This window comes from Triturus cristatus, chromosome 3_1 (assembly GCF_964204655.1).
Source record: "Triturus cristatus chromosome 3_1, aTriCri1.1, whole genome shotgun sequence".
Lineage (NCBI taxonomy): Eukaryota > Metazoa > Chordata > Amphibia > Caudata > Salamandridae > Triturus > Triturus cristatus.
The window spans coordinates 680,154,140-680,173,106 of NC_140583.1; the positions used below are offsets into that span (position 1 = coordinate 680,154,140).

Consider the following 18,967-nt stretch of genomic DNA (forward strand, 5'->3'; position numbering starts at 1 on the left):
TTCAGTGAATTTGTACGGTTTTTTAAATGCTAAGTTACTTTACGCCGTTCGTGCCGTGCGCGCCCACTTCACGCAGTTCGTTCCGTGCGCGCACCGTGCGCTTCGCGCACCGTGCGCGCACAGTGAGCACGCGGTGCGCTTCGCGCACCGCGCACCCACTTAACGCAGTTAGTGCCGTGCACGCACGGTGGGCACACGGTGCGCTACGCGCACCGCGTGCCCACGTTACGCTGGATGGGCCATGTACGCACGATGCCCTTCGCGCACCGTCCGCACACGGAGGACATATTATGCGCTTCGTTGTGAAAGGTTTTCTATTATATGTTCAGATATCTTATATGCCATGCACAAAAGGTGCCCTGCGGGGACCTTTTGCACACGGGGGGGGAAATATATGGATTTTGTTTTTTTTTAATTTAATTTTTCACCGTACGCGTACGGTAAGCGTATTCGGCGTTTTTTAAAAAAAAAAAAACAATTTATTTTTTGGCTTTGGATGGCCTTCTGGCACACCATAACCAAGGCTAGGTGGTTAGGAGCTGTCTAGCCTGCACCTTTTTTATGATATCCAACTTTGTTTTTCCTCCCACCCTCAGAGTGCGAGAGAGAAAATGGCGGCCGACACTTCCTGGTTTCGACCGATTCGAATGTTTACTAAGATCTAACAGCCAATCAGAATCGCGCTTGCGCACGGCACCGTACGCGTACGGTAAGCTTACGGTGCGCGCTCGGAGCGCGCTTACAGATATATATATTGATTTAAATGCTATTTTCTCAGGAACTACTGAACAGATTTACACCAGACCTACAAAAGGCACTTCCTTGACCTGAGGACTACCTCTCTGCCAAATTACAAGTAATTCTGTTCAGCCGTTCGGGCTGTAGCTGTGTCTAAAGGTCCTATGGAAAAATGCATGGGAAAAACGCGTTTTGGGACCCCCCTTTTTTCTCAGCCCCCGCTTGACGAATCCCCCCGAGACTTTCAGGGTAGGAGCGGAGCGTAGCGCCCCATTAGTTTTGAAAATTTTGCGAGGATTCGTCGACCAGCGCCAAAGTTATTCCAAATAGAATGTTGCGGATTTCCTATGGAAACAGGGTCCTAACTATAACTACCTACTGGCGACCGCCAGTAGGTAATATATATATATATATATATATATATATTCACTTAAAAAACCATAGGTTTCACACATGTTATAGTTAGCTGGACATTTCACTCGTAAAAAACCAATGAAATTCCCCCGTTATAGTTAGTGCAGGCAACTATAACTCACGCGACCGCAATCCTCTGCTGATGACGTCAGATGTTACATCACTGTATTTAGACACTTATTTACCCATGTCTTCTTCCATTAATCTTTAGCTATACATATATTACAAATATTTATTTTTCATAAAGACACATATGTCATCAGTGATGTAATATCTGACGTCATCAGCAGAGGATTGCGGTCGCGTGAGTTATAGTTGCCTGCACTAACTATAACGGGGGAATTTTATTGGTTTTTTACGAGTGAATATAACATGTGTGAAACCTATGGTTTTTTAAGTGAATTTGCAAGGTTTTTGAAATGCTAATTCATAACTATAACGTGTGTGAAACCTATGGTTTTTTCAGTGAATTTGTACGGTTTTTTAAATGCTAAGTTATGTATTTATTAATATATATATATTTTTAAGGTTTTTCACCGTGCGCGCACCGCGCGATTTAAAAAAAAATAAAATGTTTTTTTCACCCTAGAATTTTCAGATTTCCTATGGAAACACGATCCTAACTATAACTAACTATTTTTTCTTTTTCTCAGGTTTTTCATAGTGCGCGCACCATGCGCGCGCTGTTGGCGCTCGGTGCGCTTCGCGCCCCTAGCACCCACGGTTCGCCGTGCGCACACTGTGCGCGCACCTCGTGATTTTTAAAAAAAACAAAAAAATTGTTTTTTTCGCCCTTGGGGGTCCTTCTGTGACCCCCTGACCAAGGCTAGGGGGTCAGGAACTGTCCACTCTGCCCTGCCCCCTTTTCACGTTCTCCACCTTTTTTTTCACCCCCTCAGACTGCGAGAGACAAAATGGCGGCCGACACTTCCTGGTTTCGACCGATTCAAATGTTTACCGACATCTAACAAGCAATCAGAATTGCGCTCGCACTCGGCAGGGTGCGCGCACAGTGCGCGCACGGTGCGCGCGTATAGATATTGATATGCTTTTAAATGCTATTTTCTCAGGAAATACTGAACAGATTTACACCAGACCTGCAAAAGGCACTTTGACCTTATGGCTACCTCTCTGCCAAATTTCACGTAATTCTGTTCAGCCGTTCAGGCTGTAGCTGCGACTAAAGGTCCTATGGAAAAATGCATGGGGAAAACGCGTTTTGGGACCCCCCTTTTTCTCGGCTCCCGCTTGACGAATCACCCCGAGACTTTCAGGGTAGGAGCTGAACGGAGCGCCCCATTAGTTTTGAAAATTTTGCGAGGATTCGTCAACCGGCGCCAAAGTTATTCAAAATAGAATTTTGAGATTTCCTATGGAAACTAGGCTGTAACTATAACTATCTACTGGCGACCGCCAGTAGATAATATATATATATATATATATATATATATATATATATATATATACAGACTTGTAGCCATTAATAAACACGGATTTGCAGTATCCCCGTGCGTGCTGGAGTCTGTTTCAAATTTATAGCAGAAGACGTGCCGAAAAAAAAAAATATTCATACGCAGATAGTTTTCAGATTGTGTCCTCCTCGACACCAAGAGGAAAGAAGAGGTTGTTCTCTCGGTTTCCTTGACAACAAATCACCACAATGTACTTGCTCTATTTACTTTCATTCTGTGGAAAGAAGACAATGTTCAGATTAATATTACATTACCCTTGGGCCTCTACTAGAGCCAAGATCAAGTTTCTGTTCACAGTAGATGACAAAGCCATTCCTTCAGCTTGGGAAGAGTTTGTAAACTGCCTGATCTGGCTCCTATCCATATAGTTTAAAGAGTGATATTCTGGGATGGGACACTTGCACCATTTTGGATGCACACAAAGTTCGCTAATAGATCCAAGTTATTGGTTCTCAACATTTACATTGGACTACTATGTCATGTGATTTGCATTAGAACATGTTTTAGAAAGCGTATTAAAGCTAAGGAATCCCTAGCATCATTTGTGAAGCAACTCAGAGTACATCCGGGCCACTCCTATATCTCTGCACAAAACCTGTGTTTTCCAAACTTCTACTCAGATGAATGGATATACTTGGAATCATCTTGGGCTAAAGAATGCCTAGGTAAATCAAGCACATTTAAAGTAACAGGTGTTTCTAAAAAACACACACATGCATACCCAAAAGTAACATTAGGATTCTACTATTAGACCATTCTACTATTAGACGGGTGTGTGTGTGTGTGTGAGACATAGGAATGAACTGTATTAATGACTATCTATATATATATATATATATATATATATATATATATATATATATATTCCACAAAAAACTCCAAACAATGTTCGTATGCTCTCAGTAGTAAAGGCACAGCAACAACGTAGTTCAGGTCAGAGTGTAATAAACACTCTGACCTGAACTACGTTGTTGCTGTGCCTTTACTACTGAGAGCATACGAACATTGTTTGGAGTTTTTTGTGGAATATTGGATTCACCGGTGCGCTTCGCCGGCATGTATGCCACCCTCCATGGGTCCCTACACCCCAGAAGAAGCATCGTCTAATATATATATATATATATATATATATATATATATATATATATATCTATATATATACACTGTGTGCAGTAATGTGTACATTAACAAAAATGCACCCCAGGTGTATGTGCACTTAAAGGAAAATACTGTTGTGGTATTAGGTAATTCAGTATGTAATCCTCCAAGTACACAGGCCCATACAATTAATCCATTCGGCAGCAATTGTCACACGGAAATCCCACCACTTCTCACCCTTCTAAGTGACATACTCATCTTCCACATTTCCCCAGTCCAAACTTAAACTTCACACTTCCTTCAACCCACAGGCAAGCATAGAAATTCACCCAATATAGAAAAAGAAACATTTGCTATAATAAGCAAAATATACAACAATGCTAGAATACATAACTATGCAGAAATACAGGGCAACCAGTCATCAGTACACCAAACACTTCAGCAGCCAAAGCCAAGGGTTGAGCCTTATATCGATTCACACATATCAGGTATCAAGGGACACTTGTAGTTATCCTCCTCTTGCTTAGGACTGCTGGCGGAGGTCGTTGTGCCCCATCATTGGACACATTAACATCCTATTTTTAAATCTTTGTTACATTCTCTTTCTCACAACATCTGGGACAATGGATATTTTTTACTCCACACTTTTCTGCTTTCCATAAGTGTCTCATCCTCTTTTATCCTTTCTGACTTGGAAAATTTTCTTTCCCCCTTCCTCACTCTTCGGCCACTCTTTATTCTGATCAACTCTCTTTCCCTTACTCTTATTTTTCTTGTGTTTCTTTGTTTGTATTTCTCCTGTACTGATCTTCTGTCATTTTGTACCACATTCAATTTGTCAATTGGTTCAAATTTCATGCTCATCTCTTGTCTATTGAGCAAACTATCAGTTATGTTGCCTCCAAATAAGAGAAATATGGGGTATGCTTGTACTGCTCTGCAGTGTGGTACTTGCAGCTCTCACCAGAGTTCTTAATTCTTCTCACCAATTCAAACCTCTGGCTAAAGCCAACTGAGATAGCTCGTTCATTACCCGCTCAAATTATTCAACAAATCTGTTACTGCTGGCATGATATAATGAAGTTCTAATGTGCCTTACTCATATGATGACCAACACATCTTCTAATTCTTTGCTTACCAACTGTGGACAATAGTAAATCACAATCTGTTCTGCTTAATGTTTCATATTAAACATTTAGTTCAAGAGTTCAATGACTGCCTTCATTGTAACTTTGTCTACAAACTTTACCTCAGGCTGCATTGAATGTAAATCAAACATTCCCCTTTATTCCGAAGGGACCTCATATGTCCAAAGTCAGCTTTCCCCATAGTTGGTCAGTGACATTATGAGTTCAACCGAATGAGGAATAGGGACTTGAACTTATTGCTGAAGGCAGATGCTATGCTTTCACAAAGTGTTCTACTGATTTATCAAGGGCCAGCCAACAAAAGTTTTCTCACATCCTATGCTTCTTGGGCTTAATGCACAGATGCTCTTCAGGACGAATACCTTCAGTCTCCTTCCAGTGGGTGCTACTGGCAAAACCCAATCTCCTCTCCTTACAATCCATTTATCAATGGCTAACTCATCAGCCACATGCTGATTGGTGATAACATCTCATCCATTCAAATATATATTTGTACATTTACTCGATCAATATCTCTTTACAATTCTTCCAAACATTCTTCTTTCATCTTACACTCATATTCCTCTACATCTTCTAAAAGCGTTTTTTCTTAAACAGTAGTCTGGGGACCCCAGTGGGTCAACGAAGCTTACTCAGGGGGTCCGCTACTGATTCGAAAGTTAAATAATATTAACAGATTCATGAAATGTATATAAATAAAGAAGGAAAATGTAAAACTGAATATATTATCATGTGCTGTTAAGGTGAATGAACTTGAAATTGGAGGTTAAAAGTTAGTAGCCTCAGACTGAATCGTGGGAGCGGTGTAAGTGCATCAAACAGAATACAGTATGCAAGATATGTGGCCTCAATCCAACCTTCACATTAAAATTAGCATTTTTTTTTTATATTTGTTTATGAATTAGATAAAACATTTAATCATTTGTGTATTTGATTAATGCATTTTTCTGTTTTTGTGTATTGTTTTGTGGTTTAGCTAAATTTGCTAAGGCCAGAGTCCCTGTCTTCCAGTAATGACTCAGTAGGAGTCCTCGGTTTCCAATAATGATTCAGTGGGGGATCCCTGGGTTTCAGTAATAATTAGGTGGGGGGTCCACAGAAGTCAAAAGGTTAAGAACCACTGTTCTAAAGCATTGTTATTCATTTTGGGCAATGGCAAATGTGATAAGCTGTTGGCTGTAATATGTTTCTTGCCTGGAACATATTCTGGTTTTTAGTTGATTTTATATAGTTGGTATTGTCATTTAGCTATGCCTGTGTATCTCTGACAACTCCTTAGGGACTAAAAAACTCAACCAAATGTTTGTGGTCCTCATGGAGGACACATTCTGAGACCCACAGTCACATTCTAACATGATGCACCCCTATCCTATTTCTATTGCAGAACAACTTGACTCTGCTCCCCTCAGTACTCTTGAAACAAATCCCATACTTTCCATTTTTCTGTGTCCCTATTTTTCTTTCCTGTAGTAGATCTGCACCCAGTCAACAGTCACTGGTATCCATCATCAGTTTATCTCTATCATGGGTATCAAATGGTCTCACAGGTTTGGACTACATGATCCCTTTGTTCACTAACCTACAAACTCTCTCACAATCATCACTCCACACAATCTTCTCATTTTCCTTTAGTAACTGTCTCATAGGGGCATTGTGGTTGGCAAAATTGGGCATAAGCAGTGCCTAAAACTCCATCAAGCCTTACAAAGAACTTAAAATAAAGTTTACTTTATGGACTGAGTCAACAAGCGCTCCCTTTGTTCAGTGCCAGTGCCTCACACTCTAATCTACAGCTTCCACTTCAATTTTATATTTCTCTATCCTTCTTGTCACACCATTGGTTTGCAAAATAGAGAATACTTCTTTAATATGTTGCCGTGCTCCTTCACAATTGTACCAAAAACCAGCAAGTCGTCCTGAACATATGTAACTCCTGCAAGATCTCATAGTAAGATGGGCATGCCCTCTGGAAAACAGCTGAGGCTGATGCTAGCCCAAATAGCATTCTTTTGTACCAGAAGACTCCCACTGAAGTCATGAAAGATGTTAGAAGACATGACTCAGTTGTAGTTCTCCCTGGTGGTAGGCTGATGATATGAGCAATATGATGAACACTGTTGGCAGATTGAGAAGGTTTAGTAATTCCATAATGTTGGGTAGCTGGTCTTTTGTTCAGATCACGTAAATAGATACACATTCTTACTTGAGTACTCACTTTGTGTGCAATTATCATGGCAGCCAACTGCTCAGAACTTTTGATCTTTTCTATGATGTCTTGTCCATTACTTTCTTGAACTTCTTCCGGAAATCCTCATGCATACACACAGGAACTCTTTTCTATTTTTGCACACACGGTAAAATGATATCCTTCAATCTTCTATCTATCTATCTATCTATCTATCTATCTATCTATCTATCTATCTATCTATCTATCTATCTATCTATCTATCTATCTATCTATCTATCTATCTATCTATCTATCTATCTATCTATCTATCTATCTATCTATCTATCTATCTATCTATCTATCTATATATATATATATATATATATATAATATACATACATATATATCTCCTTTTAGCTTACCCAATTTTTACAAAAAAACCTTGATAAATTTCCAGCCCCATTTGTCATTTGACACATATCCGATCTATTTGGAACATATAACTTGATCAGAGTTGTTGGGATCTAAAACTATACATAAATGCTTCTGCTCCCCTGCAACAGACATAAGTCATCCTTGCCACATAAATTGTAGCTTTGCCCGTGCTATTATCCTTACAGCTCAGCCTAAACTGGATCTCCCCTACAAACTAAGTTAACTTTTTGTATTATGCAAACCTCAAATCTTGTACAACATTCCATCATTTCGCCTCTCTAATTCCTCATCATCCACATAAGAGTAAGGTGATTGAGAATCAGCCATCATTTATGTTTCCACATTTAAAATGTTCAGGATGAAATGTGGGCAATTCTCTTTTTTACTCAATGGCCTGCACATACATCTAATTCTCCTCACACTCCAACAACGTCGCAGTTTGTACCCAGACATTATTGGACTCCCCCAACCCAGTTGTTTTCATTTCATTTCCTCCTGCCCTAAAAAACCGGCACAATTTAATTTATTGCAGGAATGGTCCATCCTGCGCAGTTTTTTAATTGCCTGTATAGCTTTTACTGCCATAAAGCTAACAGGGGCTATATTTGTCCACACTGAAAAATTTCTACCTGGTGGACTCAAATTTAGATTTGCCACTTGCTACAATAACCATTAGCTCTTGATTATCATTACTTGAAGTTATGGATATTTTTTTCCATTTATGTCACAGCGTTCGCAGTTTCTCTAGCAATTTTCGCAGCACTTCAAGGGTAGAGTTTTCCATGAATAAAAGACCCTCCTGCACTGTTTGCCTTCTCTATTAATTGATCATTCTTTGGTGATTTTACCTTGGCGGCATGTATCGGCTGGGGATCGAAGTATGGCATATAGTCCTCTACCAGTACCCATTGGAAAAGTGCATGTCTTTCTAGAACCATAATTACTTTCAAATTTTACATTTTGTCAAGTATACCTGTTATAGTGGCTATTCACCTACTATAACAACATCTCCTTCTTTTCCCTTATTGTCACTTCCACCTTAGGAAGATGCTTTAGCACATTTCTTCCTTTAAGCCCTAAATAATGATCAAATAGGGATAGTTTCTTTTTTCTGAAAGTGCACCATCATCTATGGCATCTAAATGCGTGTAAAAACCTTTCTTTCATTGCTGCCAGTAATGTATAGAGGAGGATCGGGTGTTGATAAAATTGTGCTTGAGGGCTTCTTGATTTATCTCAACAGTTATAGTTGCTGACCCACAAATATGCTGAAAATAAATGTCTTTAATGGCATGATCTGCTTTGGAACTTTCGAATATAAAGACACACTTTCAAAGGCTGCAAAGCTGTATTGTGTATGAACACATACTACAGTTATATGTCAGGGCCCGAATAGAGACAGGTTGCTTAATATTCTGTGTTGTCTCTTGTGTTAAGCTTGATTGAGCCAGGGAATGTCGTTTCTCTGGTTAAGATGTGATTGACTGGGAAGACACTCCTTGGGTTATCATCTGCTTATCTTGTGCTGAGTTCCACTTCACTATATCAGTAACAGCAGAAGGTAGTTTCCTGTACACGAGCATTTTCAGGCAAATTGTACAATAATATGCTAACGATATGGTCATGTAATGGGATCAAGATCGGTTTGATAAGCTTGTTAGAATACTAAATGAGTACAATAGAGAAAAACGTCTTCTAGTTAATGCTATGAAAACAAAAGTTATGATTGTTGGAAGGGATAAAAATCCTAACTGCAAGTGGCATGTGAATAAGCATAAAATTGAGGAAACTCCAAACTACAATTGTTAAAAAGTTTGTCTAAGTGAATATCTGCTAACATTTATTCACATAACGAGTAAAGCTTTCATTTGACAGTTGTTTTCAGAGCTTGAGTAAGAAAATGCCAGGTTCTTTAGCTGAATCCTTGCTAGAAGTCATGCAGGCCGAGTTAATGCTCACTCTTTCTCATGGCCAGGTGGCCTATTTAGGATCTATTGCCCTCGGTTTAAAGATTTTGACTTACAACATAACTTTTCGTTTTATTGGAGGATTTTTTTTGCTGCAACTATCTCCCTCCTTTTAAAGATTCTAGACAGCATCCAGTGTTGAATGACTGCACATTATCTTAATGTTAAGCCCAACAAAACTGAGGTCCTACTTATAACACTCTAATTTTCCGCCACACTGGTTATTGACTGGCTGGCCTCTACTAATATTTTAATCTGAACGCTGACCTTAATGGAAAGTGCCAAATTGCTTTTGTTTAATTTCAGACATTGCCTGAATCTTCACAAATACATCAATATCATGGCCAGAAGACCAATCATGAGCTCAGACTGATTAGTTGGATACACCTTGTTTTATCAGAATATGACCTTAAAGCAGTAATTGAGGCTTTGCTCCTCATCAGATTTCGATTGTCTTTTCTGACTGGTATTTCGAAAATTCATGCAGACTGTCCTTAAAGCTATAATTCATGGTGAAGCCTGAATTAATTCTGGAACAGAACCCTTTCATCACATTATTTCTATATTGATCACTCTGAGCAGGTCCCCATTGAAGCCAGAACTATGTGTAAGCCTGTGTGCTTAGCACAGAACGTTTTTCATTCTGACCACTCCCGTCATCTGGCCATGAAACCTAAGTTTCAGAAGGACTTCATCAGCTTCAGAGGTCTGACATTCTTCTCCTTGATATACTTGATTTCAACAAAAATGCATACTACATTTTTCTCTGGCTGTGCACCTACAATTTTAAAGTTAGTCCTATATCTGTGCTTTTCCACCTGCTTCTTCAAAAAAGTACTGAATACCTGTTTCTCCCCCTCTCTCTCTAAATCCTTTCTTTCATCATTAAATCTGGAGTATAGCAGTTATTACAATGAGATGCTACCCCAGATGGGGGACTGTGTTGCAATTGCCGAAATCAGATCTGCTTTGGATTCATTGTGTTCTTGTACGTCTGCCTCACTTGTTATACCGGGTCCATCTTATTCACTATTTTATGTTGCCTTTTCCTTTTATGTACCTATGCTATATTGCTGTATTAGGAGCGGTGTTGTATGTCAAATATAAGTGTATAGCTCTAACCAGGACTGTAGATTTATGTTTGTAGGATTAGCCTTCTTTAAGAAAGGTCTGAATATTCGCATATAAACTTTAAGTGAGCTTTAAGTGTGTCACTTCAGGTTTTGTTTTATACTCGGTATTATCACCACTGCTCCAGCATAATGTTATTATGCCACTGATCTATGTATGTGCTGCGTCACTGGTGGGTCTAGGCACTACACAAGCAAATGCTAAATAAATGAAAAAATTAAGACATTAGTTTTTCAACCTGAGCCTAATTGTCCTCTGAAAGAATGCAGCAGGAACTAGTAGTACATGTTCACCATATACTGACAGATCTGTTGGTAATCAAAACACACAGCAGTCCATTTTGTGTTACTGTGGATTAGCGTCAGCGCTTGAAACATACAGCAGAATACCATATTGTTACAACCATTGGTATCTCTGAAATGATATTACGAGATTGTAATAAACGTAAAATTAATAATTGTGTCCAATTTACCTGATGTTCTCCATCCTGTCTGAACAGCTTAACTTAATTCCATGGCACACAATTTTTATATTTCCATGCACCTTATAACACTTTATTTTTCCATGATTGTTCTCTTTTTTTCTTTATTTTTTTATTCATTGCTTCATTTCTTCCTTCATAAAACAGATCTGCATTTCTATTTAATGAAGCACAGAAATGTGCATAGCTTTATATTAAATTTCAAAGCACTATCCCAAAATGCCCCAGAGCTTATCTCACCATCAGCACAAGAAATACTGGAGCATCAATTCACAGGTGGCTAGATTAACAGATTCAGCAAAATAATGTGTCTCATTAATGTCCATCATTAAAGTGACAAGCCACATTTTTATTACAGTGATGTAAAATATTGATATGAAAGATTTCTGATTTTTTTCAACATTGATCATATTGAATATCTCTTTTTCAGGTGCAGAGTGCAGCTTGGAATACTTGCCATGGACAATAATGTAGAAGCTTACCATATAAGTAGTAAGTACCACACATTGTTTAATGTATATTGTATCTAAATGCAATATAAAATACAGTAAGTGACAATGGATGTGAATACCGAGCCAAACAGTATGTAATGGGAAGTAGTGCTTGATTAAGTGCCATCTGTGTAAGAGAGGGTTCAGTACAAGTCAAGGTTGAATTTGTGAAAGGCTGTTTTTATTACACAACTATAACCGAAAAATGGGTGCAATGGTGCTCAACAATTTAGCCAACAACAAACAGACAGCTCAGCTAGATATAACAAAAAACATGCTTTGAGCATTTTATGAACTTTATGATGATCAATGTCCAGACAAAGGGTAACAAAGACCAGAGTCCACGATATGTCTGCTAAAAAGCAAATGATTGCCCTGCTGCAGTGATCTTTTTGCTGCATGGTGCCACCAACAATCCAGCTAAAGAAGAACAAAGAACCCGAGAATGGAAGTACCTAATATATTTGTCCTCCAAGTATTTCTGTACAGTTACTTTTAATTTATATTTGACTGCCCTATGTGTCAAGCAAAGTGCCTTAAACAAAATTCTTTTGACTCAAAAGCAAGTGCTTCTGAAGCAAGAGTGACAAAGTAAGGGTAGCTATAAGCTCTTTTTTTGAACAACTTGTCACCTTGTCAGTAATATATTTAGGGGCTCCCTGGGTACAAATCATTCCTATAATCTAGACAGTGAAAACATCAATAGTTGCACTGTCGACTCAAAAAAACAGTCACTTTTCATAGTAGTTTGAGATATAAGAAACAGGGAGAAGTTACTTTCTTCACCTGCTCTGATAAAGAAAGTTTATGATTAAACACAAAAGCTACATTCTTAACAGATAATGTTGAAATTGGATGTCCAGTACATATATTGATTGACCCTGACCAGAATGAATAACTGACCAGAAAACGTAGCTGATTGAGTCGCAGAACCAAGAAACCAAAAAATGCTTGACTAATAAAAGGAAGATTCTCATTTTACAGATCTTATGATTATCTTTCTCATGACTACAAATTCAAAACATGTCAACCAACATGTAATGGTCATTGGCTGCCCCTATAACAGTACTTGTTTAATCCTTCTTTAATTCGCTCCTCCTTCATTGGGTTAGAATGCAGTACACTAATTACTAATTACAGGGATTTAATAATAATAAAGTATTAAGATCACATCAGAAAATTATTTAGATGAACTATATTCCAAAAGATATCGATACCAAACCAAAAGGAAACCTACTATTTTTAGGAAACATTATATATACTTGAATCATAGTTCCTGTTTACGTTTTAAAGATACAATTTTTTAAATGAGTACGTAAATACATGAAGATTAACAGTGTTATCCAAACCACACATGAGTAAATATAGGAGAACTGCAATTCATTGTTCCTGTGAGTAAAGCGTTAATATACACACATATATAAATGTCGAGGTTACATGGTAAATGCACTTCCTATATTGCTTTGAGTGCACTTTGCTTCTAATCATTTTAGATCACATGAATACATAAGGCCCTAAGTAAATGTATATGTGGCCTAATCAATCATAAAAGGGTGGAACCAAAATTGCACTGCTCCACTATTAAGCAGAAGTACTGCAATCATTGAAGATGCTGCAATTCTAATAGTGGTGTATCTGCTACACAAAAAGCAAAAACTATAATAAACACTTTCAAGAAACTAGACATGGACAGGCTTTTCCAACACTCACTAGCTCGTCATTTATAGCATAGGTGGGTACCACAATTGTGTGGGTCCATCCCTACCCAAACAGTAGCAGTCTGACATAAGATGCTAGTTCTCTTCTCTTCACCAGAAGACGACAGGACACCCCAGATAGTTTTAAACCTCAGTGAGATTTATGAGCGAGATTTTGTCTGAATCTCAATTCACATAATGCAAGGAGTTCTCGTCATATTACAAATATGATGACAACACTGAGAGAAATAAAATTGAGGAAATGCTTGCGTATTGTCCAAGAACTTGGAATTAAGCTATACAGTATTTCTATAATCTTTTTGGTTCATCTGTGCCGCTATAGATGAGTCACCCATTGGTAGATTAGGCCAAAGCTGACCCAAAAGGAGTAGGCTTCTCCAATCTGCCTAACCCCAATCTCTCTCAGAGAGACAATGAGTGACCTCAGACACATTCTGTCTCATCAATTAGCTTAATAAAGCTTTGTGAAGGCTTCTTGACAAATGGACTTTAATTATTCATGAATCTTCATAAATCAATACCAGCACAACTAGTTTTTGTAAAACATGCCGTTGATACATAATTCATTTTAATGTTTCAAATTGTTTTAATTTTGAATTTTTTCCAGGCTTATATAATCCGAAAATAGCTACAATACCCTCCTATGTTTCGTTATAACTTAGGTATCAAAGTAATTCAGAGTAATAACAGAAAAATACCCAAAAAACATTTTGACTAGGTATCTGGAGACGATCTCCCATCGCAAAAAAGTGCAAGCATTGTTAATGCCAATAAGTGTGGCTTTAAAGGAATGTTGTACGGAAATGTGAAGCATGATAAGTAAAAAGCATAGAAATGGTTATGTATTTGTGTGGTAGCAATGAACTGTAGATTAATATTGGTGTAGGTTAAAAGGTCAGGTGACAGCTGCACGGTCAAGCGAAACCTAAATATCCCTCCCATCTGTTCTGTTGCCAGAGAAAAACACCATACATTATCTAGTTATCTAAGAATCGTTAATAGCATGACAATGTCTTGTGTGTGCAAGTTCAATCTTAGGCAACTGGATAAATAAACAAAATGATCACAGCTGTGTGGCGGGCAAGCACTTTTTGTGTGGAAGCACACAACTTATGCCCAATCATAACATGTACTGCTGGCTCCCAACATGTGGGCGGAGCCAAACCCCTTCTCTAGTGATGGTCACATAATTGTCTGGTGGCAGTTGCGCTGTCAAGCCAGACCATAACAAGCATTAGCAATGCAAATAGGTCTCACATTTGTGAGTTAGAGCTATTGACATTGTAAATGGCAATGTTTTTTACCTACACGTTTTATTTTTGGAGTGAATGTATGTAGTGTGCAGAATCCCTTGAAAAGGTCCTGTGCTTCGTAATAAATATATTGAAAAAGACGTAAAGTGTGGATTGTGTCAACAATTGCTTGGCACGTACCTCATGGGTGAAGTGTCGCCACACATGCACACCGTGGTGCCTTACTAATGCGAAACTCATTAATAAAAGTAGTGCTTACAGCAGAGTTCTTCAATCTGTGGGGCGCGCCCCCCTGGGGGGCGTGACACCATCTCAGGGGGGGGCGCGCACTCCACTCTAAGAACTCCGGTATGGTTGGAGGGGGGAGGGAAAATCGATGGGGCACTACATGCCCATGTTTTTGTTTTGCTAAGTCTCCCAGGAGGGGGTTAATTCATAGAGCTGAAATGCTTCAGCTGCAGTGGGAGGCAGGATGTCTCCTCTGCTAAAACCAAAAGCAAACGAACATACAGTCCTGTTCCTTCGCATTCCATATCATAGCAGAGGAGACCCCTTGCCTTCCATTGCAGCTGAAGCATTTCACCTCTATGAATTAACCCCCTCCTGGGAGAGTTAGCTCTTCCAAGAAAGGAGACAAAGTTTCCAGAGACTTTTTAAGGCATGGGCAAAGTGAGCTCTGTCCCAGGGCCCCAGCCTTTCAAAGGGTTTGGGGGATGTGGGGGGGGGGGGTTGAAAGAGCCAGCTCTGTTCTAAAGTCTAGCCCTCATAACCTTGAATTTTTTTTTAACACAATGTTGTAAAAAGTGTTTTTCTATCATTAATTTTTAATGTGTAAGAGTCTATTATAGACAGTTTACAGACAAAATGTGTTTATGCGTCATGCAACATCCATATAAAAAGTTTATTTTAGATCAATACAGGACCTCGCATATGAAAAATGGGAGGGTGTGACAGAGATTATTTGCAGTAATATTAGTGAACTGCAGTTGTGTTACATACTGAAAACACACATCACTATCCCTGAATATCCGATGGACACACATTTAGTATTTGACCAAAGAAGGCATGAAAAAGCTGAGACTGGATCATAAAATCAAAGCTTGTCCGAACAGGGCCCCCAAAATACATGTGACCCTGGGCCCCCAAAATCCTTAAAACGATCCTGAAAGTTTCTTTTAAAATTACACAGGCAGGTGCGCAAAATGCCAGCTAGCCATGTGTTTAAACAGCCTGCAAATTGCTTGTCTTGACACTAAATATGGTTATAGATAAAGAAGTATGTATTTATTTATAATGCGACTTTTATGTCTTTGTTCCCTTTTATTATCAGTCATGGATCATTCAAGCAGCTCTGGAAAACAATTATAAGTTCTTTCTATTTATATTTGCTGTTCAAAGTATGCACAGACAAGTGCTGAAAATACAGCTTTAGGTGACTGCTTATTTTTATACCGTGTGTGACATCAAAATAATGAGCTGGCAACCCTAATCATAAGACTGGAAGTTTGTTGAGGGATCAGCACATTATTTCTTTCCTCCACCCTGATCCCTGGTTACTGCCATAATATCAATAGTTTAACACATTTTAAACCCTACGCTGCCATCAATAACATGCTGAGTTACTTCAAGTGTCTGGGATTGCACCTTGCATTCAGACAACTCACTCCTCATTCTCGTCCTTTACTTTCACCCTCACCCTGCACTCACACTGATCCGATACACTCACACCCTTTACCCACTTACCCTCCACTGACAGTGATCACTCTGCACTCACAATGCACTTGTGCTGTTCACCCTGTACCTCACCCTGCAGTCACACAAGCACACTACTCAACCTGCACTCATGTGATACTTCACACACCTGTCCCCCTCACTGCTCAATCTGCAATCTCACTCAAATAAGCCCACCCCTAACCATACATTAATTCGTCCCACTCTGCACTAAAATGCGCACCCAAATTCATATGGTCACCTCACTCACCCCTGTACACAAGTATGGGCATGTCGTGCCCCATCAAGGTTTTCATCCTAAATTACAAAAGGAGACATCTAAATGCACTGCAATCCAGCCTTCCAGGGGCCCCTTGATAGAGACAGTTCTGTTTTTACGCTGATGGCCTGGAAAAATTCTTAAACAGATTCTTGCAAATACCGTTTTGTTTAATTTCTGTTTAATGAGATTGATGTGAGGGAGTCTATTACTATTGGCAGAGAAATGTGTTTGTTTCATGCAACAACCATAAAAAAGTTAACCATAAAAAAGTTAGATCCAAGCGGGTCCTCACATGTGAGAAATTGGAGGATATCACAGATATTATTCACTGTAAAATTAGAGGGCTGCTGCTTTGCTACAACAGTGAAAACACATCACTATCTCTGAATATTAGATGTAAACGCTTTTAGAATTTCGACTACAGTGCCTGTGCACCGTTAGTAGCCTGGCTAAATAGGGTATGGCAGAGCTGAAAGTAAATCATTTAAACTCAAAGCTGTACTGAACAGGGGCCCCCAAATTAGTTTTGGCCCAGGGCACCCAAAATACCTAACATGTCCATGCCATCACAAAGTTTGTCAGACAACATTACTTTGAAGTAAAATAGACAACATCATTAATTTATTATTAGTTCTATTTTTTAAACATAAGCCTGACGTGTCCTAAACCTCCACTGCTTCAGGCAAGCAACTTATCGTGCCACTAAGGAATTCTCAATTAGGCGTTCGTTCAGCGCCCTCTCTGTAGACTTTCAACTGTCTTCGGATCCATAACTGGTTGGTGGGCAATTATCCCATTATAATGCTGCCTAAAACGTTTGTTAATGATTTCTAGAGAAGATTTGTTTCTTGTGTACCAGCTCTGAACTAGGGAGTGCTTGAAAAATCTGACAACACTGTCTCCCTTACAGTCCCTGTCTTGGCTGAAAATGTCTGCAGAATATTCAGCTTTGGGAGAAACTGCTATCAAAACTCTCTTGCCTTTCAGCTCGTCCTATTTATGTGAGATTGGGTTCTCAGCACTTGCGGTATTAAAGACTAAGTACCGTTCAAGACTGGACGTGGAGCAGAACCTGAGGATGGCAGTAGCAAAAATCCAACCACAGATTGACCGTCTCTGAAAAACAAGCACGCCTCTCACATTTATGTTGGTGGTGTTATTATCAATCTATGTCATGTGTAAAACAAAGCATCCTAGTAAAAACAATTTGCTCACATTTTATCTTGGAAAGTGGTGTTTTGAGCTGTGCGATAAGCCTCTGTCATTTCACTACACCCACTCTCAAACCTGCCGTTTACTAAACACTCTTATTGTATTGAACATTATTTGCTTCATATGCCTGGAATATGTGCGTGGCGGTCGATTCCAGAAATTTCTGTCAGGTGGTGGGGGGGCCCAACATCTAAAAAAATTCAGCTGGGGGGGCTCAACTTACAAATGTTTGAAGACCTCTGGCTTACAGACTAACCAATGCGATCGGGATCGGGGCATGTGAATCCGAATCCTGGCTTCTCTTTCATTTTCTAGACTATTTTTCTCACTCTCCTGCATCTTGGTTATCCCCCAAACACTGGGAGGCAATGACGTTTGCCAAGAGGTCGGGGGTAGGGGGGCTTCGGGGGTACATGAAAATGTATTCATTGCCTAGTTGTCAAAGGTCGCCCGGTGCTATTAGTTAAAAGTGTGCAGATTTCATTAAGATATTAAAAGTACTTTACTCGCATCTATGAGAAAATCGACATTACTCAAAACAAAATGCCAGAATGCGTGTCAGTTTTCACAGTGTTTTAGACAGTACTGGTTGCTTAGTTTCATTGCATTAATTTTTGTATTTACTCTTTTACAAAGCATCCAAAGTAGGTTACCTAACCCCAAAGCCCCGAGTTGTTAAATGGCCCATATAAGGGAGTGTTTTACAGTTGAGCAAATGAGTCCAAAGGTAAGTTTGGTAGTGCCATGGAATGATCAGCCAATGAGGTACTCGATGAGCAGGTATTTAACTACACGTTCAAAACATACGGTATTTTATCTGTTGTTTGTTTGTACACAACCACCTCTCTGAATGTGTTTATTAACACAGAGCTTCATCTACCAGACAGTGCTCACAGAGGGGCGACTAAAGCACAGAACAAAATGTATTCATTTATCCTGAGTGTGAAGGCACCCGGAAGGCTTAGGTGCCCGCCCAGAGAGGCTAGGGATCCCAGGGCTTCTACAGACTCTGCCGTGCTCCTCTGCACCAGCAGGGCACAGCTCAGAATTTGCCGCTTCTGCTAAGAATAGGTGAGGGGGATGAGGTTGGGCATGCGGGAGTTGCTGGCAGATTTCCAGGTTATTGAAAGTGATGATTCTGACGTGAGGCAATGGAGAATGACTTTGTCTGTTTGTCTGCACCAGTCTATTTCCCTACCATCTACCGGGCTCACTGTCATGTATCCATTCATTTCTCACTGTTAGAGGT

At 39.4% G+C, this 18,967-nt stretch overlaps 1 protein-coding gene across 1 annotated transcript in view; it reads left to right on the plus strand.

Moving 5' to 3' along the window:
• SYT12 (synaptotagmin 12) overlaps window positions 1–18,967 on the plus strand; it is an 804,553-nt gene that overhangs the window by 308,285 nt on the left and 477,301 nt on the right. Inside the window, exon 2 of the mRNA XM_085644755.1 lies at window positions 11,482–11,543. Within this exon, the coding sequence (XP_085500881.1) occupies window positions 11,510–11,543 (34 nt within the window). The 5' untranslated portion in view covers window positions 11,482–11,509. The remainder of the gene's footprint in view (window positions 1–11,481; window positions 11,544–18,967) is intronic.